This window comes from Sinocyclocheilus rhinocerous, unplaced genomic scaffold (genome assembly GCF_001515625.1).
Source record: "Sinocyclocheilus rhinocerous isolate Xijiao unplaced genomic scaffold, SAMN03320098_v1.1 scaffold826, whole genome shotgun sequence".
Lineage (NCBI taxonomy): Eukaryota > Metazoa > Chordata > Actinopteri > Cypriniformes > Cyprinidae > Sinocyclocheilus > Sinocyclocheilus rhinocerous.
The window spans coordinates 350,038-372,480 of NW_015631742.1; the positions used below are offsets into that span (position 1 = coordinate 350,038).

Consider the following 22,443-nt stretch of genomic DNA (forward strand, 5'->3'; position numbering starts at 1 on the left):
TTCTATACATCTCTTCTGTGAGACGCGAGTGCAGCAGTCATATTTGTCCGTCTAAAAAATGCGCTGAATATGCGTTCTGTGTGAATGTCTTGGTTTCGGTTTTAACCTAATCAAGATCTTCTCCTCATTGAGCTTCTATATTCTCTAATATTTTGAATGAATAACACAGCAGTGGCGCGTCTCATGGGCTAGACTAACAAAACATTCAAATGCAACAACGTCACTTACATCACTCACCGCATCTCGCGCGCCACTGATGACGCTCCCTGATAGACACCTAACATTCAAATGCAAATGTTTATTTTAAATTCGACTAATATTCATTCTTTATTCACAATCTCTTCATCACAGGCAGGCACAGCACTCATTTCAGCATGTGTTTGTCTGTGCTGTCTGCGTCACTCATAGCACGTGCCTATATCGAACATTTTTTCTATCGTTATCGAAGAAGGTGTACCGTCGATAAATATCGATACCGTTTTATCGCCCAGGCCTAACTGACATTCTGACTATTTAAAAAATTTATTTTTAATATCCATTTATACAAACATTATTGCTCACATCTAAATGGTGATGTAATTCAAAAAGTGTTTTCCCCTAATTCTGTGATGCTAGTGGTGAAAAATTTCACACTTTAAAATTATACCCATGTATGTGTATTTATTTATACAGACCCCAAAAGCTAACTCCACTGTGAAAACGGCAGGTGATGTATATTTGGAAAAGTTGAAAGCAAAATTGTGCCGTTCAATTTTGACAGTGTCTTTCTGTCCACTCAGACAGCGGTCTCTCTCTTCTGTCTGAGAGGATGCTACTGTTTCTGGCCCGGTTGTTGAACTCACTGTACAAACAGCACACACATCTCTCGCACCTCGCTGATCTGGAGCTGCCCTCTTCCCCTCATTCCCGGGCTCAGCCCTACACAAAACACAGTTAAAGCTGCAGTCAACATTTGTTTTGTAAATGGGCACATGCTGTAGAAATGTAATCCTACCTACAGTTGATCGCTCAGTCATGTGACTTGACCTACTTTTCCTTCTCGCCCTCTCTCAGAATTCCATCTTCCTTCAATTCTCCCTTCACTTTGCTCCTTCCTTTGCTTTTCATTTAGCCTCCACGAAAAGGAAAAATTTTATATTCCACGTATGTATCTGCTAGGGAAGTGCAAAATTACATAATTTGGTGAGCTGTCTGAACGACTAGCTTGTCTGTGATCAATACTCATAGGCGGAGGGTGAACCAACTCTAGGGTAAGGCTAAAAGCAGCTAAATGTATTAAACATAATAAACCCGTCTTTTTAGGCAAGAACCAGACATGGGTGTCATGTAGGCAAAAAAAAAAATGTTTAATGGGACTGAATTTGTATTTAACGTGATTACAATTTAATAAAAACGTTAACATGAGCAGATCTTAATTTATCTTTAAGTCTATTCATGGTAACTTTGTTAGCAACAGATGTAATAGATTTAATTTGTTTGTGCAGGGGCATTCTTGTCCAATTTAGTGGCATTTTTGTCCAAGTCTTCCCCAGCCTTACACATGCCCAGCCTATGTCAATACTGTATAATTAGACTGCTTAGGGTCATGTCCACCCTACAATGATCAGGAGCGTTTTTAGGGTTCATTCACAAGGTTTTAAATCAATACATTTACAGGCAATTTGTTTTAGAGAGTTTAATGTGATGACAGTGTAACAGCTAAAATTATCTATGGGAAGTTGTCTTTAATTCCCCTAATTTGTTGCATCTAGAAAAAAAATCGCATTAAAAAATATATAGGCTAGCTATTGTATTTTATATAGCGTATATATTAGGGGTGGAAATCTTTAGGCACTTCACGATCCGGTCCGATTCCAATTCTGGGAGTCACGATTTGATTCCAAAACGATTCTTGATCTACATTTTTTCCTAATTAATTCTTCTGCTGTGCAAATACATCTTTACGACTTTACATTTTAACCAAAATTGCAGTTTCTATGCTTTTTGTTTATAGTTGGATTCTGCCATGTCAGTACTGCCATCTTAAAAATAGGGGTGTGAATCTTCACTGGTTTCACGATTCAATTAAATTACGATTATCATGTCAACGATTCGATTCAACTCAATATCACGATGCGTCACATTCTCAATTTTCACAGATCACAGACAGTGGCCGCTTTAACAGGCCGCATTCACACCGATCAAGTATGAAGGAGCATTTTAGTTCTTTTCGCTGTCATCATTCGAATCTGCAAAAAGTTCTGCTGGCGGAACTGTCGACCCCAGGAGGTTAACAGACTTGAACATTTTTAGAAAAATATCACACCTCTGTCAGTCCATATGATGCAAGGGAATAGGCACCAAAATGTTGAAGTTCCAAAAAACACATAAAAGCATACAAAAGTACTGATAACTTGAAGTTCGGTTTTTGAATGATTCATTAAAAGAACCCACTCATAAGAGTCAATTGTTTGTGAATCAGACTACACTGGTCGCACTCTGTTTACGCGTGCAGCCATTCACTGATATTGAATTTGGATGCTTTTTTTCCCAGTATGCATTTCATGCTTCCATGAACTTTATGGTGAAACGTTGATTGTGAGTTTTAAATAAACCACCATCCCCTCACAGCTAGCTAAGTGTTAATTACCTACATGCTATATCCTCAGCAGGAATCCAGTGCTAGAAATTAGAACGATGTGTTGTTTAATTGAAATGTTGCAGACTTAAGCCATCAAGCCCAAGTTTAGTGTTTTTGGATGACTCTGTGGAGAACCTACTGACATTTCCTGTTTGATACCACCGTTTTTGTCAGTTTGAGAGATTTTTAAAGACTCATTGTAATAACACAAGAGTATCACTCAACAATTTTGACTAGTACACTACTGTTCAAAAGTTTGGGTAAGTTTTAATGTTTTTGAAAGAAGTCTCTTATGCTCACCATGGCTGCATTTATTTGATCAAAAGTACAGTTAAAACAGCAATAGTGAAATATTAATACAATTTAAAATAATTGTTTTCTTATTTCAAATATTTAAAAAAACAAATGATTTCTGTGTTGGCAAAAAGCTGAATTTTCAGCATCCATCAGTGTCACATGATCCTTCGGAAATCATTCGAATATGCTATTTGGTGCGCAAGAAACATTTCTTCTTAACAGAAATTTTGTGGAAACTGAGATAAAAAAATATTTTGTAACAATATTAATGTGTTTACATTTCTAGGGCCATATGGTTTCTGCGAAACGCGGACGTGATCGCGGAGTCCATTCATAAAAACGTAATTTACTCTATAGCGCAGAATGCCACGGAATTCGTCAATTTTGGACGAATAAATCAAAAGTAACCACTGCCACTTATTTCGAATCGCGATATGAACTAGTGTCTGCGAATATTAAACTGCAAAAAGACTGGTTAAATATGAATCCGGCGTGTTCCGCTTGCCTCTGTATGTGTGAATGGCGGAAACACGGTTTTGTTTACTACACAAATACTGAAGCACGCGTGACGCTCGCAGTGATTTTCGGCCTCTGCGTCTCACTATATGACGGCATGAACACAAAAACTTAATCTCCAGAGCTGCTGTGAGAAGAAAGAAAAAGTTTGCAGGGCCCTATTGTTCAAAATGTTGAAATTGAGACTTTTGTACTTAATTTTTCACTGAAATAAATGTTTTTGTAATTACACAGAGAGTAAAGTACCGAAAAAGGTACCGTTGGGTACCGGCACCGAAATTCAGGTACCGATACCGGTACCGTACCGGTTAAAATGTGAACGGTACCCAACCCTAAGCTTAGCCCATTTACACGTGTAACAGGATGTACTTCTGGAGCACAGGTCATCTTCTGTAACCTCAGCTCACTCCTCTAAATACTTGCTGTTTTTCATCGCCATTCATTTGGAATCAAATTAGGGTCAGTTTCGACTTGATGTAAATATCAAAATCAATCCAGTTTTACGAGCATGTCTCTCTCTTTTCTCCAGATCAGACTCCTATCATGTGTTCAGTAACGGTACAGATGTGAGCCGGGCGGCAGGATTTTAAACGCTTCCTTGTCTCAGCTCTCATCAAAGAAAGCTCTCTCTTCAGAGTCCAGTCACACAAATTTGATTATGCTGTTTGCCCAAGGAACTTTTCGAAACATCAGGCAGAAAGTGAAGCCCTTGTTTCCAGCATGTGCCCCGCAGCAGGCCTGGCCCTGACGTACAGATGCCATCTTTAACTTTTCCCCCTTAACCTCATTACCACTGCCTCCTCTTTCCTTCCTGGCCCCTCCTCTCTCTTTCAGTCTCTCTCTCTTTTTTTTGCTTTCTGTCTTTCTTTCTCAAATGCTGTCCCTCCACCCCACCTTAATGACATAATTTGGCTTATTTAAAATATTATGATTGGCCATATCATAATCATTTTATAATACACTAATCAGCTCGCTATTTAAAGTATCACTGCAAAATAGGGATGTAACGATTCACTCAACTCACGATTCGCTCCGATTCGATTCACAGTTTTGATTTCACGATTCGATTCGATTCACAATTTTTTTTTTTTTACAAAATGAGATTTAAGACAAATTATAAATTAAATGTGTCCTTTTATTATTGCTTGGACAAAATACTGTACGTTTCTTTGTGAAATTGAAATATAACACTATAATAATATACTAATATAGCACTTGTAAATTATTGCTCTTTTGTTGGTTTTGATTGCTTCTTTTGTCCTCATTTGTTAGTCGCTTTGGATAAAAGTCTAAATTTAAATCTAAATTACATTGTAGAATTTCGAAATTTTAAGCAAAACACAGAATGGTTTGACTTCATTTTTGTGAAACTATGCATAAAAAATATCTGCATGAAACAGAAACAGCAGATGAGCTGAATGAGACGCAGATTCACTCTCTGCCAGCAGGTGGCGCTTAAAGCGTTTCCTTAGTTTCCGCTGTAAACAAAGCAGCTCTGCACTTATGAACTTTAATATGCATTATACAGAGGCAAGAGGAAAAGAAAAAATACCATCGAAAGACTAAGTTCTGCTCAGACATACATTAAACTCCTACCCCTAATTGAATCGCGATTTGTTTAGCATCTCAGCCGATTTGAATCGTCACATATATAAATCGATTTTCAACCGGCTCGCGGTTAATCGTTACATCCCTACTGCAAAAATATCAAAAATTGTAAAAAACGTATTACAATGCAAACATACTGAAACCAAATATACAGCGAGACAACACCATGATAAACTGCAGTGAGAAGCAGCATGTGTGACTGTGGTCTTGAGGGTGTCTGAGGTGTCTGCCAAGTCCGTGCCATGTTCAGAATGAACATTCAATGTGAGACAGAGAGTAACGTCTGTGGTCAAAACTGTTAGTGGCACAACCCTTTCACACCTACACAGAACCACACTCAAACACTCACTTTTGTCATCTTGAGAAAACACATAATTTCAGCCAACTGAATATATCCACTAGTGTTAAGCCCTTTTTTGAAGGCTTGTGTTGCCAGGTTGTGGAGCTGGAGAGGGTTGGAATAGAGATGCAAAACTATGTATTTTTAAAATCACCTAGCTGGTGGGTTTCCTGAATAACTAGTTGTGTAAGGAAATGTTCAAGAAGAACTGAATAATTAGGCTGGTTTTGAGTTCACCTGACTGAATGAATGCATTTGGGATTGTTTAGGTAAGATATGTATTAGAAAACAGAGTGGCACAGATCACAGGCCATATTTACTAAAAGTTAGACTATTTTAAACTTAACACCTTTTTTTTTAATCACATACCACCATTTTTTCCTCCAAAAAATGCACAAGATGGGACTCAGTGGTCAATAATTTCTGTGTTGTGTATGGCTGTAGTGCTTTAAAGGGGTGCAGAATACAGCAGTACCATATTGTTTATCTAACTATTTTATCTTTTATCATTTTATTTTATAATTTTTTTTTTCTTAATTGTATATATTGTATATTGTGATCATATTGTAATTGATTTGGATTGCCACTGATTCTATAAAATTATTATATAAATAATAACAATAACAATAATTGTGTATATAATTAGTATACAATATAACTCTTATATAATTTATGTATTTGTAGACAAAATTGTATAGCATTTTAATATTAGCCATTTATGATCCATAATATATGGGAATAATTTTAAAATAGCCTACTTTTTGATTAATTAGACTAATTCACCATTTTAATAAATAAAAACTAATTCACATAGCTAGTGGACCATTGTTATCGATCCCATGTCAAATGGGTTTTCTGTAAATAGCCTACTTTTTGATTAATTAGACTAATTCACCATTTTAATAAATTAAACTAATTCACATAGCTAGTGGACCATTGTTATCGATCCCATGTCAAATGGGTTTTCTGCTTAATATATTTTATTGTGATACACAGATGTTCTGTAGAGGGATGGGGCTTGTACAGGAAGGTCGGTGGTTATGGATTTATGGGCACTTAGTTTGGCAGGGTGTGAATGTGGTATTTAGTTTAAAACAGCAAGCACCTGATGATGTCAGCTTAGTGGTGACTGAGAATGGCCTTTGACTTGACACTTAAAACCACTGTGCTCAGCGTGGGGCCAGCAGGCAGACTTGGTGTCAGTCCGTGTGACCTGTCCCGTCTTTTTTTTTATTGTTCAAGCCGGAACACCTGTGGTCTCAGCAGTGGCCTTGTTAAGGCTGGAATTTCAGAGCGAGGTAGAGTTACGCCCCCTGTGGGGACTCTCACTGTGAGAAAAGGGTGAGAAAAAGACTGAATGTGTTAAAACTTCAAGTAAAACGTAATGCTTTTCAAGTCCTCCCTGTGTTTTATGTCTCTCACTTTTATCTTGACCTCTGGACACTGTCCTCCATGTCAATCCTCTTGGAAACCTAGTTTCGCTGACTAAACGTCAAGTCAAAATACGTTATGGCCTGCGACGTCTCATGGTTTATTTCTGAGTAGAGCGATGAGAGAACAAAGGCTTGACGGAAAGGTGCAGGGAGAAGGTTTCCAGTCGAAACGGACAGTTTGCTGAGCAAAGGTTTGACATTTCCTTCATGCTGATCAGCTTCCAGGACATGCGTTCTCCAATGAAATAACGAATATGCCCATGCGTCATTGATTCCCAGAGACATCGGAGTGAGTAGCTTTTGGGGTTTAACCAGGAGACTCAACAAAGTCAGGCTGTCATCCTTGATGGGCCTTGATTAAAGCGCCATGGAGGTTGCATCCGTCAGATGTAGCGTAACTGTCAGTACGGTAATTGAATCTAATGAGAGGCTTCTCTGCCTGATTATTTCTGTAAGTAGAAAAGCAAACATCTGAAGTTTGCTTTTGGACACCACAGTGGAATACACTCATAGGCCATGAGAGAACAAGGAAACATGGCTAATAAGACTGCATTTGGCACGTGTGTCCACAGCGAGAGTGTTTTAAAAGGGTTGTTGGTTTATCAGTTCAAGAGTTGTTTAAAAATTCTCCCCATCCTTCGAATTAGACTGAAAATGCGTTTCTCTGAAAGTTTCCACATTCAAGGATGAGGCAATCTGCTTAACGTCACTAGCCATTAATACGGAGAAGACAACACAATAGGCTTTTCAAGGACGTGAGGAATGCTCTACGCCCATGCTTCTCTGAGCTCTCAAGGCTGTTTATTGGGCCCAGGATAAAGGACCCTGCAGAGTGTGTTTACAAAATTGAGTCAGTAATCAGATGGGCACAGATGTAGTTTTGCAGATAATCAGTCTAAATGAATCTTCATGATCTAAGCCTTTTTTCCAACTCAGTCTTCTGAACAAAGCATCCCTGAACCACTGAAATTACTGGTGAAGTGTGTCATTTCTGCATCACCAAGCTGATTTGCCATTGGTTGAGGAAAAATATCGTCCAGCCTCGAATTATATTAACTATATTTATAATTATTTTTTTTTGGCTTAATTTTAATTTAATTAATTAATTTTTGTTTTTTGACACACTTCCCTTTTGAACCTTGTCTGTCAGACTAGTAAGACCCAAGTTTTTACTGTTGCTATATTACATTTGACATTGAACAGTATTTCCGTAGTAACAAGATCAGAGAGGTTTGCAAGCAGAGCCATTTCTACAATATGTAATTTTTAAACTACAACAACTGGAATTCAAACTGTTTCAAATAAGAGCCACAGTTCCCATCTCACACAGTGGCCTTGTGACCCTTGTTGTCCCTGTGGTCTAACAAAATCTGAATTTTCATAAGCAATGCTTTTTTGGACTTAGACACTCGAGAAGGAAGATTCAGAGCCAGATTCAAACTTGTGTGTCCTTCATGAGCACCATGGCCATTGTTGAAATTACCTTCATGTCGTTAACATTCCTGTATCAATACTTGATTCTGATCAACCAGATATTTTTGTATCCATCCCAGGCTGCTGATTGCTGTGCCTAGTCTCTCATATCACTGCTGTTTCTTTCTTCTCACACAGTAAAACAACTTCAGCAGCTCCTCCTCCTCAAGCTGGAGTCCGTACCACATGCCAGCATTTATTTTGTGATATGACGGGCTGACTGTACATCATCTACTTAAATGACAGCGTGTCTCAGGATTATATTTCATGATGTGAAAAATTAAAAGGGCCAATTTTTATAAGCACAATATTCTTGAGAGCATTGTCTTACTGAGCCAGTCCACTGTATATTTACTCAGATTGGCTACTGATTCAGGATACCGAATCGAGAGAGACATTAAACTTGACTAATCAGGGGTTTGCGCCAAGACATAAAGCTTGAGTCCAGAGGAGCTGTTAAAAGCCAGAATGCTTGATCTTAATATTCATCAAGACTGTTTAAGATGCAGTACAATCACACGTTCACACAGTGGGTTGTTTACACACATCTCTGATTAAAACCCATAAATAAAAGGTACACGGCTAGAATAGCTCGTTCGTTGGTGACTTCTAATTCAGATATTAAACTCTGAGTGCTGTAATATTATGGGAAATATGATTTTAATTGAATCCATTATGAAGCCGTAAACGGTCGAGCATTTTTGGCAAAATTCAAGCATATCTGGTGCATTTCAAAAAGTGTTTGTTTTCATTATATCCCTTTTCTTTGGGATTGGGATTGAGAACTTCCTTTTCCCCCTCTCCTTTTCCTTTTTTGTGGAGGTTCCTGTCCTTCCGCATTACCCATGTTTTTGGAAAAGCCGAGGTTGACTGGGAGCCTTAGCTCATGTGTTAAAGCGGTAATTTTCAGTGACATTGCTCAGAGCAAGTAGGGATGTGTCATTGTCCACCCTTCACTGGTTACACAATACGGAATCTGTTGTGCTGAAATGAAGGTGATTCACTCCGTCGGGGTTTTAGGCAAGAGCTAATGGGCCCCGCTGACCAGTCGAGCCAGGGAACGAGGGATACGCCACAGGGAAATATGTCCCCAATGGCCTAAATTCATTTTGATGACCGTCACTGATTACAGCCTATTTATTTCAGCCATGTATTACATGCTTAATTTGGTTTACGATCGCTGGATTGTCTGAGGTTTAACACGCTAGATGAAGTGTGTCCTAGAAAGCGGAAGTGTGAGAACTTAATATCTTTGATGGGCTGTTCTTTTTACTGCATCTACCAGACTTCTACTGCACTTACGAATGGCCTTACACTTTAATCTGTGCAAATTCTCCAATAAGCAACAACTAATCACCTGATTTATAATCAGACTTATGCTCATACGTTTAACAGTTTCGTATAATCTCTTGTGGTTTTCACATGATGCTGATTGTTCATTGATGCATATTTCAGCTAAACCATTAAAAAAACATTTAGATTAGAAACATTAATTTATATGGAAGAGCATTAATATCCAGCACTTTCTTAAAGAGATAGTTCACAAAGTAAGAACAATTGTTAACTCCCTTATGTAGTTCTAAAACTGTAATGTAACTGTATTGCTGTGTCTTTCGTTTTCATTTGCTTATTCCATACTGTTCATAGTGAACAAAAAGTGAACAAAAACAACTTAGCTCAACATAGGGCTGGACGATATGGCCAAAATTGATATCACGATATATTTCTTAATTTCGGTCGGTACGATATAATTCCGATATCGATATGAACACTATTTATCTGAAATAGAAATCTTTTGTAACATTATAAATGCCTTTATCATCACTTTTGATCAATTTTAAGCAACTCGAGTGCTATTTTCAGACTCTATTTATATGATTTGTGAGGAAATTTGAGTTACTGATAATCTTCCCCTCCAGTGAACTGTTAACATGAAAATTGCTTCAAATCATTGAGTCAGTGAGCTGAACTCGAAAACCATATTAGTCTGATTCATAGACAACCTATTTAGTTCTGTTTGTGAACCAGATCAATCTGTTCATTGAAAATAACTAGCTCAATATAATGATCCATTCATGACATTGAACAGATTCAGATCTCAAGTTCAACTCACAGACTCGATGAGATCCAGTTGCAACGATTCACAAGGTAACGGCTCACTGAAGGGGAAAGTTATCTATTATATGACTTCAGAAGACCTAGGAATATGGAACACAAGTCATCTACTATTTGTTTATTTATTTGTGAATTGTAGTTCTATGCAAAAACCGCACTGTGGACTTTAAGAAATTGTTCTATGGAAAAATAACAGAAAATAGGTTTGAAATAACGTAAGGTAACATGATAAAATAATGATAATTTTTTTTACATTTTTGGGCCAAGTAGTCCTTCCAAACCCAAGTTTGCTTGTTGCTGTTCATAAATTTCTCCAGCTGTTTTCAGTTCTTTTTCATATTAATGTCTGTATTAACCTTTCCTTGGTATCTTCTTTAAGGCTCTTCGTCCCTCTCTGACATTTCTACGTTTTTGTCATTTTAATCAAACAGCTGCATCAGGCACCTAACAGGCAGTCGGTCCATCCGTTTCCTGTCCCATCCCCCGTCTTTGACCAGACCATCAGCATCCCAGCCAGCTTATCATGGGGAACTAATTCAATATCCCTGTGCCTGTTTTAAATGTCATTGGCTGAGCTCATCTGGAATGACATGTTTTTCATGGTGGAAGTAAAGGCGCTTTATTGAGCAGGGACCAGAGCGGGGGGGATGCGGCTGCCCTTCGCTCTTTCACGTTCGCTTTAAAAAGGTTTAAAAACCTTTCTAAATGATCTTGATCGTGATCTGTAATGTGAGACGGGCGCCGCCATGTTTGTTCGCGCTGCAGTTCAGAGAGTCCTTCCTGTCAGTCGGATTTACAGCACGTGAATTCATCAATTTCTCCCGAAATACATGCAAATAAGTGGCCGGTGAACTGGGAGAAGAATAGAGTGAACTTTATAGTTACTTACACTATGTGTATCTGATATTAATAAAACACGTCGGAAAATTATATGTGAATGGATTGTTATTGCTGCTTCCATAAACATCCGTGTGTATTTTACGAACTCTAAATGTATTGTTTTACTAGTACTTATATGTATTTAAATGTCTGAAACCTAAAATAAACATTATGTGGTTAAAAACACTGCATAGTTGTGATTATATGACAAGTGCAGCGGCGTCTCAGCGTCAGCCAAAGCGCGAAAACGCAGTTTGAATTTGGCAGTTATGTGACGTCACCGAACGTTCTTACTCCCATATGTGGGACCGTACTCCCAGGGGCACGGAAATAAAAATCCCATATGTGGGACTGTACTGCTCAACAGGTTAATGTTTCTGTGTAATATAGGTGTGTTAGTCAACGTTTTTCTCCAATGTCTAATTGACATTACAATTATGTTGGTGAATTAGCTTTCTCATTGTGAATCATTATGATACATGTAGTAAAAATCCATTCTCATGTGTTTTTCCCGTAGGGTTCCTGAAACCCCATTGCTCGATACCACCGCCACCTCAGAGAGGACGAGCAGAAGCATGCACGTGTTTCAGCGGAATGTGTGCTCTTCATCAACGCAGGCTTTCTACAGGTAACCTATACATATTCAGAACTACACAATCGCTTACGTTCTCCACAGCGCATAAACTTACAGCAATAACTCGTCTTTTGGCAGCTCTGTAGCTCCACTATAAAATAATCCTGCCTTTTTGTGTGCGTCAACTGTTCCCATGAAACCTTATGGTTCTTACTTTGAAGAACACTCAAGATACATGCATAAATCAATACATTGAAGTCATATTTAGAGCCCTAAACGGATTTCCACTGTGCTTGGCTATAACTCATGCCAAATATGTCTGGTCTTGTAGTATGTCTGCGTTTGCAAGAAACAAGACACGTCTTGCACCACATGCATACATATACAAATACACCCTCTAATCTGAATAAGTGTCTAGCCCCCTCATGTTTTGGTCCTGCAGTGTGTGATTTGCAGTTTGTTATGTTAGTTTAAAGGGCTGATGGACATGTTAGCAACCGGTCTTCTCTGAGGGATCCTTATGGGGCAGCATTACTGCAGATTCCAGCTGTGACCCTGTGGTATGTGGGGAATGGATTGCTGTTGGCTTGGATGTAAACATGTTTTGTTACATGACTTTTATTGCCTTGTCTTTGCAAACATTCAGCGCAACATGTATAGTATGTGACCAAATGACTCGTATGAACTGGTTCTTCTCATGACTCATGAATCGATTCAGTTCAGAATCCTGTAGGATGGTGGTTCTCCTCTGGTTTTGTGTCTAGATTTTACATTGTGCACCAAGTAATGACCAAACAGCACTAAAATTTTTCATCATACAAATGCAAATGTCCTCACAAAAAAAAAAACGCTGAAATTAATACATTTTATAGTTTTGGATGAGGACATGACATGCAACCTATATATATTTTGACTGAGTTCAGCTAATTGACAAATGAATTTGTGGCAAAATACTGTAGTTTGATTGGACAGATTACTTTTAACATCAAAAACAAATAATACGTAAAACGTTTACACATAACTTTTAAAAATTGATAAGCTAATTTGTTTTGCTATTCTACATATGCACAATCATATGGTTCCTTGCATTTAATTAATTGCATTTTGCATAGTTTTTTCCCCATCTGAACCTATATGCAACCTTTTTTCAACACCAGATGAGAACCACTGCTGTATATGTATAACAGTGACCCCACACGTGTGTGTCAAGTGCATTGTGGGAGACCTCATCCATATGCTATTAAAATGGAATACCATTTTGATTCATCTCTTTGATTTAGCTTTTTAAGAAGGATTGGTTTCGACAGTCACATCTTGGCGTATTTTATTAAATCCATTTTTGCAAAAGTCCCATAGGGTTAAATGTTTGCTCAGAAGCACAAGTTTAAGGCTCTTTTCTCCCTCATGTACCCATGTGATTGATTGAATGCATTTTTTTTAAATTGCAGTTTTATACTCTCTCGACCCTGAAAGGCACGGCAAGCATCTTTCAATAGCGACTACAGACAGTCCGCACACATCACTCACAACAAAGGGCTACTTATAGATCGTATACAGAGAGGATTCTTTGGATCAGTTGCTTGGAGCCATTCACACTGAAGTCATTCTATTTGTGAAAAATGTTAAATATTTCCGCAAGCTGGCGTGGTGGTCTTAAGACGCTCCAGAGAACTTTGGCAACAGAAATGATTTTGCCTATGAAAATGATTTCTGTCTACATATTGTCTTTTCCAAACCCCATAATAGAGATTGTGGAGAACCAGTCTTTAAAACCTGCATGGTGCTCAGCAGTCTGTTCGTGGTGAAACGGTTACTGTGGAAACCCTGCGGTCTGGTGTGGTGGCTAGCCTAACTGGAGTCGCTCTTTTATAGAAGTAGTAATAGCTGTGTTTCTAATTAGGGAACGTGTTTCCGTAAATCTCTTCAAAGCAAGAGGATGTGTTCCAATCTTAGCTTGTTGCTTGTACTGTGGTGACCAAAATGACACATTAGAGCAAGGAAGATGACATGGGTTCGTTGGCGAAGGAAGCAGGAAAACGAACGTCACCCGGGGAGATCTGAATCCCTGATGTGGCAGCACTTTGGCTTCCAGTGGTTTTACATTGTTTTAGGTTTTTTTTTTTGTTTTTTTTACAAAATGTACCCTTATTGGAAAGGGACCGTGAGAAACGCAGCATCCTATTTCAGTTCCAACTTAGTTTCAAAGGTGCTCGTTTTTTTATTATTATTTTTTAAAAAGGAAAGAGCTCGTATGAAGTGCGCAAGAGGGAGCACTTAAAAACCGGCTGCAGAGGGGCCTCACAATACCGTCCTTGTGCTGCGATCTGGGCTCTTCTTGCTGCAGCGAGCAGAGGAATGGAAAAGATTATCCGCAGGAATGTCTGGGGTGCCCTCAAACGCAGCGCTCCGCGCAACTGGCCAATGGGAGCGCTCGACCGAGTGGCGGGCTAATTTTTTCCTGATGAACTCAGCCGCCTGCTTCATAATGGAGTCTGATTGCCAGCGCTGAACTCACATATGGTCCATGTTTGGAGAGCCCCAATGACAGGACCACTTCTGTAGCGGGCAGAGGGAGATGATCGCTGGCTCAGTCTTTTGTTGTTTCATTAGGGTTGGGTAAGGACGAGGGTTTAGTCAGGTTTATTTCGGCCCACTTTCCCCTTCAGGTGTGTGGTTCTTTTTCTTTAATTATTCACTTTTTATTGACATCACTTAATTTAAGCTCCAGTTACGCCCCAAAGCCAAGCCTTATTACTTTTGGCCACACTTAATTATGTCAGTTGGTTCATGGTGCATCCCATGGCTTCATAAATTCTCCCAATTAATTTGGAGGCTATTTATTGTTCTGAGTTCTTGGAAACAACTTTTGCGGCCCCGTTACAGCAAGTGGCGGTAGAATTAACCCCATAAATTACAAAGACAGGCTCGTTTTACTTGTGGTGAGTGTGTTTTAGCTCAGTGGAACATCGCCATCAGCCTACAGAAAGACAAAAAGGGAATGTGGTCAGGTTTCCGAGACCAAAGCATGTGTTTGTAGACCTTGTAGTCGCACGGGAAGAGGAAGGGGCAATGTGGGGTCAAAAGGTGAGGGAGGCCAAGGAAAGGAGCTTGTTAGCCACGACATGTTTAGCACTCCCTTTTTTTTAATTGGCTCTGGTTGCCGTCCACACATGCCCTCGCCACTTCCTGTTGGCCTGGGGCCACCAGAGAGGGGCCTGGAAACTCCAACTTGTTGATTATTGAGTCGGGCCCTTTATTCGCTCTCAAATTCATCACTACCCAGTGCACTGGCTATTTTAATGGTCTTATTTATTTAAACTGTGCTTCAAAGGTAACCCAGTGGAGAAATAACAATTCGGCGGCCATTTTTTATTACTTTATGTCATGTGTACTCATGTTGGTTTATATTCTCACGGCGGGCCTGCAGTCTGTCATTATTTGGGTTGTGGCTGCCAAAAGGGTTTGGGCTAATTGGATTTCGAAGTTCATTTTTATCAGCTATTTGATAAAGACCTGGCGGCGGTCCTAAAAACTCCAGCCACCCGCGGTATCCGCACCAATGAGTACATTCCACACGTTGGGACTGTAATAAGGAGAAGTGAAAAGAAATTTGATCAGAGTGATCTCATCTGGGGAGACGTTTTACTTTATTCCCTCATCAGCCCCGTGTAAACACTGGAAGCAAAGTGGGAGTTGTGCGGCTCACTGTGATGGATTTTCCCCCATGACACCGTCAAGCATGTTTTGTGCTAATCTGCCAGCTAATTGAAAGCAGCTTGCTTTCATGTCCAGTGTTACAATGCCCATGCCTCTTGAAATGAAAATGATGGAGGATGCATCTGTGATATTGGCTTTAAATATATTTTTTTTTGGATCAGAGACGTCAGGAGCTGTGATCTATTAGCAGAGAGTGTAGTGTCTCTGTCAGAAGATAATGTAATGCAGGCCATTGAACAGGCATTTCTAGAGCTATTATCCTTGATGTGATGAAGTATCTTGAAATATTCTCCAGCTGAGAGAAGAACACTGATTAAAATTTGAATTTGAAGTAGAGATCAGTTTGACCTATGTATATTACAGATATTTCACTGGTTATTGTTCTTTAGTATGATGATGAGGATGATGATGATACTTCTTATTGTCACTCTATTCATAATAATAATTAGTAGTAGTAGTATATTAATAATATGCCAATGGATGTGTAATAGTTTATTAGTTGTATTAATAATAGTAATAATCATTATTGATACAATAATAACATTAGTATTAGTACTATCGATAGATATATATATATTTTTTAAGAATATGTTTTATGTTTAGTACTGTATTGTCATAGACGACCCCTTGTGTAAGATTTGGTACCATGGTGCATGCCTTTTTTTCCTCTATTTATTTATTTTTTGTGGCTAAATGAAGAGCAAATACTGATATAGACTAGCTGGTCAATTGGTCAATACAAACACATAGCCACACTTTTACCTCAGATGACTGCAGGACAACACACAATGTGGCCTAAAAAGCTTAGAGCTTAGACAATTTGGATTGGTCAGCTTTTTTTTTTTTTTTGGAGTGTGTCTGAAATAGATTTATACAGGGATCTGTGTGTGTGTGTTTGTGTGTGCATTTGATTCACCATCTCTGAAGGTGAGCCTTGCTGACATTCTTACAATGACATGCCAACTGATCAGAGAGACAGTAAGAGCATGGGGAGTGTGAAACAAAAGTGTAAGTGGCAAAAGTTTTCGAGAGAGAGGGCCAAAATTGAAGAAGGAACTCACATTGGCTCAGTGTGACAGCAGCCGCTCGTTGTGTCTGGGTCAGGAGAAAAATTGGAGCGACTAAGCCTTTGATAAATCTTTGAGCTCTTAATCTTTCTGTGCCACCATCACAGTGAAATCCTATCTCATTGTCACAGCTGACCGAGGGGGGTGGGTGGGTGACAACGCGCTGCATCTCACTGCCCTCTGGGATGCGCAGCCTTTCCCTGGCTCTCTCTGTCTGTTTCATCATTAAATGTTACTTTATAGTGATCACAGCTTGAGGTCACTTTTGAAGCCAACATGAAATCAAAATTAACCCTGTTCACTTATTGGACTTATTTTTTCTTATTGTCTTATTGTGAAAGATTAAATGGTGCATGCGATTTCAAAGAAAGCTTCTGAAATTGCATTTTATTTTATTTTATTTTATTACATGGCCCTGTGGAATACTTGATTCTGATTGGTCAGTCGCGACATTCCGAGGTATGTTATCCCTCGATAACAACCGGTAAAAGCTGATAACACAGGCTCATCCGGGTAACTGAAGTCGGCGCTATACTGCCAGGAACAGTTTTTCTTGGTGGAAGCTTTGCATTTGTTTAGCTAATAAAATATTAAAAGTTGATTCAAAATTGTGTACAATTATTGAATTATGTCATCCTGGTATCGCGGACTCGCTGTAATGTATTATAAGATAACCATTAAGATAACAAACTGGTAAGATTTTAAAACATTTTCGTCTTAAATCTTTTATTGTCAATTATTTATGTGGTGAAATGTTGTGTAAGTAGCCGTGTAATAAGCAGGATAATGTACATCCAGCTGGTTGTTATCGCTGAATAACCCCCTTCAGGGTGATACAAGACCCCTCCGTGAACCCTGTCGGGGGTTACTCTGCGATAACAACCGTCTGGATGTACATTATCCCTTACTTATTATTTTATTTTATATTTTTATATCATTATATCATTTTATCAGTTTACCATGTTACGCTTTATACATTTTAACTGTTAACCCTCTTAGCGCCAAAGTCGCAAAATTGCGACAAGACGTCATACTTAATCAAATAGACTGTAGTTCCTAATATGGTGTAATATCTCATTTGTATTCCCTACCACTAGATGCCAGACATGTAGTACTTCGATTCTAGACCAAAATTACGTCACCTTCCTATTCAAAGTGTTCGAGGAAATAGCAGAGCAAGTGAGCTATCGTGTCATGCAAATTAGATGAGTATATTTACACCCCACATAAACTTTCGGTCATGCCCAACTTTTTTCTAATTTACATTAGATCTCTATCTTTAAGCCCTTTCAAGCCACAAGCTTTTGAAATCTTGATGTCAAAATCCAGCATTTTTCCAAAAAAAAACCTGGTGCCTAAAGGGTTAATGGGAATCAAACACATGGCTTTGCTAGTGCCATGCTATATATACAGTTTGAACTTCTTGAACGGTCTAGCAAACTACCTTTGCTTAATAAACAGAGAAATTTCAAGGTTGTTCCTCTAAACGTGAGTAATTCACACACCAGATGGCATTTCCATCTCTTTTGTTGTGTTTTCAACTGGACTCTAGAATGTGAACTTGAGTGAGTTAAATGAAAACAAAAGGCTGGCGTTTTTGAAAAACACTATATGAAGTTTTATTTAAGCTTTGTTGCCTTTCTCTCTCTAAGATTAGATGTGTTTATAGTGCAGTTGACCGCTGGAATTGGAGCGAGATTTCATGGTCTTTCCAACTGCAGTAAAATATTACAAATAAATAGACTGTATTATTTGTTTGCACCAAGCATTGTTTTAGGATCACACTTAGGGTGACATATAAAAACAGTTGAAAATGTGATATATTGCGGCGTTGGAACCTTTTTTTTTTCAGGTTGCGCAACAAGATATTGTTGCATATTTGGAGTCTTACAACAGTAAGACATTCATTGAGGCCCTTCCAAAGGAACAGGCTAATCTGGGCGATTTATTTATTGATCCTGGTTTTCTGCACAATTGCGTGCGGCTGTCTGCACATAAATTACAGTAGTTATGCCCAGAGCTTCTCACTTATCTGTGACTGAAGGATACAGACCCTTCAGAGTGCAGTACACTGGCTGTTTGTGTGTGATTTGCTTGTTTATGTGTGCGTATGTTTATGGAAGACGAGCTCCAAGTGTTATTTGGATGGACGCCTCCACTGAAGTCATCTGATTCCAATATGCATGAGCCCTGTCCTGCCAGGGACAACAGGATGCTCTGGATCAGACACACATAGGTTCAACTGTGCATGCTGATTTTTAAACTGATGTTCTTTAGTGCTGATATCTCATGCTCCTTTGGGATGGATGGGGGAAAAGTCAAAGGTCTTTGGGAATCTTATGAAAAATTGGACAAATTATGCGTGTAATATGTGACCCACTCCATCATTTTGAGTGATTTTGACGCAGAAAGACATTTTGAGTCTGAATTTGAGGATTCTAAACTATTTTCAGAGGTTTTGTTGACAGAATTAGGATATTTATTAAAGCGTACAACTGTTCCAAATTTTGGGGTCAGTAACATTTTTTTTAAATGTTTTTAAAAGTTGTAAACAGGTGGCTGCATTTATTTGATCACAAATACAGTAAAACAGTAATGTTGTGAAGTATGATTACAGTTTAAAAGAACTGTTTTATATTTTATTATATTTAGAAATGTAATATATTCCTGCGATGCAATTTTCAGCAGCCATTGCTCCAGTATTCAGTGTCAAGGGCTCCAGACTCTTTCTTCCAACTGGTTGTTTTTTTGCGACACTTTCTCAGTTGGTCGCATGAGCACATGATTTGGTGGGGGTTTTTTTTTTGCTACAGCATGGGATTAATCAATGCATGCTGATGAACTTTTATCATAGTTTATAGTTATATGGAAACGAAAGAGGTTAACATTCAACCTGTACTTTTTTATTAGTACTATTAGTATTTATAGTGTTATATTATTATTTGTGATTTGAATTTTGTGAACGGGAGTTCCTCTTTTACTATGTTATAAGCCGTGGGCTTCGGATGCTTTCGCTTTTGAATTTGCGATCTTGTCACGTTTACAAGAAAAGATAATTGTCTGTTTTGCTTACATCTATACCTTTCACTTTTTAAGACTAAAACAAAAGATGGATTCATTGTTATTCTTAATTAAAAAGCACAACAACAATAAAACAGTAAGATACAATGACAAACAAGCTTACAAAACATTTATTAACAAAAATGAATAAGATGAGGCATGGCATACACCACATGCTGTATTATATACAGACTAGTAAATTACAGAACGTTTAGCAAACATTAAGGAATCAAATAAAAAAATAAATAAAAGAGAGCCTCCATAGCATAATGTGAGGTAAACAGCTGCGCACCTTCGCGCTCGTGCTGACGCGGCGAGTAAACCATGCTCTACACTCCAAGCGCTGCGCAGTTCAAACGAGTAGCACGGTTTCGTTATGCTTTTTCTTTTTCATTTGCCGTTTGATGTTTCACATATGCAACAGAAATGGCAGCGCTTATGAGTTAAACAACGCGGTGGTCATGCCAGTGCGACCGCTTACAAAATTTAGTCGCACAGGTAGAAAAAATGGTCACAAAATGCGACCATTTGGTCGCAGTCTGAAGCCCTGGTAACACATGATCTTTCAGAAATCATTCTAATATACTGATTTGCTGCTTAAGAAACATTTCTTACTATTATCATTGTTGAAAACAGTTGTGCTGCCTAACATTTTTGTGGAAACTGTATTACTTTATTTAATTTTCAAGATTCTTTGATAAATAGAAAGTGACCCCAAACTTGTGAACAGTAGTGAAAATAAAAGAAAGTAAATAAAAGACAAGTACAAAGATAATTCATTATATAAACTAAAACTAAAATCATAAAAATTGTTACTTCAAATTGTACTACTTTTGCCCATAAATTTAGTTTAACTTGATGTACTAAAATAACTAAAACTAAATCTGAAAAAAAAAACTATATAGACAAATTGACAAACAAACGAATAAATAAAAAAAAAAAGACAAAATACAACACAATTACTAAAACTAATGGAAAGTATAAAACTATAAAAACTATAATAGTATATCAATGATACTAAAGTATATTGGGGATTGTTTGATCCAAATGGCACCAAAGCTGATCTCATGAAGGGCAAGGTCAACATTCAAACACCTGCCATCCACGGCAACTTTTGATACAGGTCAAAGAGGGCAAGAGGTCACTGAAAGAAAGATTGTGACCTTACAATGTCATACAGTTAGCAGCATGACCGGCCGAGTGTGTTAATTTTCTGCAAAGCATGCTGGGATACAGTCTGAATGGGATGAAGGTGTTACTTGTTGCCCGTGTTTGCACTGAAAGTGAATGTTTGGTGCTTCTACAGCTAATGGAAATGTCTTGTTTTGGTGTGCTGCTGTTCAGGGACATACAGTTGTGAATTAAAAAAACAAAACTTTATGTTCTATAGGACTTTATGAATTCGATTTTCAGTTTTTGGGCACACTGATAGATATTTCCTAGACATTCGAAAATGTACTCTTTTTTTTGTTAAATTGTACTCATTTCACATCATCCATTCATTCTGTGGATTTGGCTACACTTGGGGCTGTTCTGGAGGAATTCTTGCAGAAAGTTGACCTTTTACCGCACACAAACATACACACACACACACACTCTCCCGGTTTAGTCTAGGCTTCTGTGCATGTGGGAGGGAGAGATCAGAGCATGTGTGACCGAGCGAAACAAACGCCACAGGGGCATCATGTCCACAAGTCCATTACAGCCTGTGACATTGAGCTAATTGACTGATGTGGACATGTAATAACGAATATATGAAACTAAAAATCAAACGAGATGCCAATAGGGATGACAGAGGGATTTTACAGCTGTTGTGAGGGGAAGGGGAAACGCACTTTAGACTTTTAAATATTTTTGACTGTATTGTTGTGGTTGAGTGGTTTATTAAATGTAGTATTTAAATTTGAATGAATCAAACTTTCATCTTCAAAACCAATGTAGTAGAGATGCACCGATTGCAATTTTCTTGGCCGATTCCGATTTATCAACTATTTAACGTTCCAAAACTGACTGTGTTTAACTGCATACTCGCCAAAACGGGCATTTTGACATAATTTTTATGTATTTGAACGTTTTAGCGCAGTTAGCCACTCATTTTGGTATTTGTAGCTCACAAGCTGTTTGAGACTGAACGCGGATTGTGCGTTCCACTAATATAGATCAGTGGTGGTGCGCGCGCGTTTGGTATAACCTGCGGGAATTACTAAAATAATGCGCAATACAAGCACTATTTAACCGGAGCGAATGAGACGTGTGTGAGAGAGAAGGGGTCGTCGGAGAGAAGAGAGCGAGAATGCGCGGCTGACGTTATTGCCTGTGCCGCTGGTAACAAAACGGATCGGCTCGAAATCGGAAAGAAGTGAGACTGACCGGCCGATTCTGATCCCTGGCCGATCAATCGGTGCATCTCTACAATGTAGGTTAGTGATGGGAAGTCTGATGAATCATTTCTGTTAATCATTTCTTTTGAACAGTTAGTTTCACAGAACTGTTTCCAAAGAATTCCAAGAATTTCATGCAGTCATGATTAAGCTTGGAACAACAACATTTTTTGGAACCTAAATATAATTTTCATTATCGTCATTGAATCATTGAATATTATTTTCGTCATTGAATCCATCCTCTGCACTTCAATAACTGTCTGGTTCAGCTCAGCTACCAAATCTGACCTCAGAAGACTACAGAGGGTAGTCCGGACTGCTGAGCGAATCATTGGTACAACCCTCCCTTCTCTCCAAGAACTG

The 22,443-nt window shown here is 38.5% G+C and overlaps 1 protein-coding gene across 1 annotated transcript in view; it reads left to right on the forward strand.

The window, feature by feature from the left end:
- LOC107741962 (retinoic acid receptor RXR-alpha-A-like) overlaps nucleotides 1-22,443 on the forward strand; it is a 185,282-nt gene that overhangs the window by 67,653 nt on the left and 95,186 nt on the right. The window contains exon 2 of the mRNA XM_016554783.1: nucleotides 11,799-11,909. Coding sequence (XP_016410269.1) covers nucleotides 11,799-11,909 — 111 coding nt within the window. The remainder of the gene's footprint in view (nucleotides 1-11,798; nucleotides 11,910-22,443) is intronic.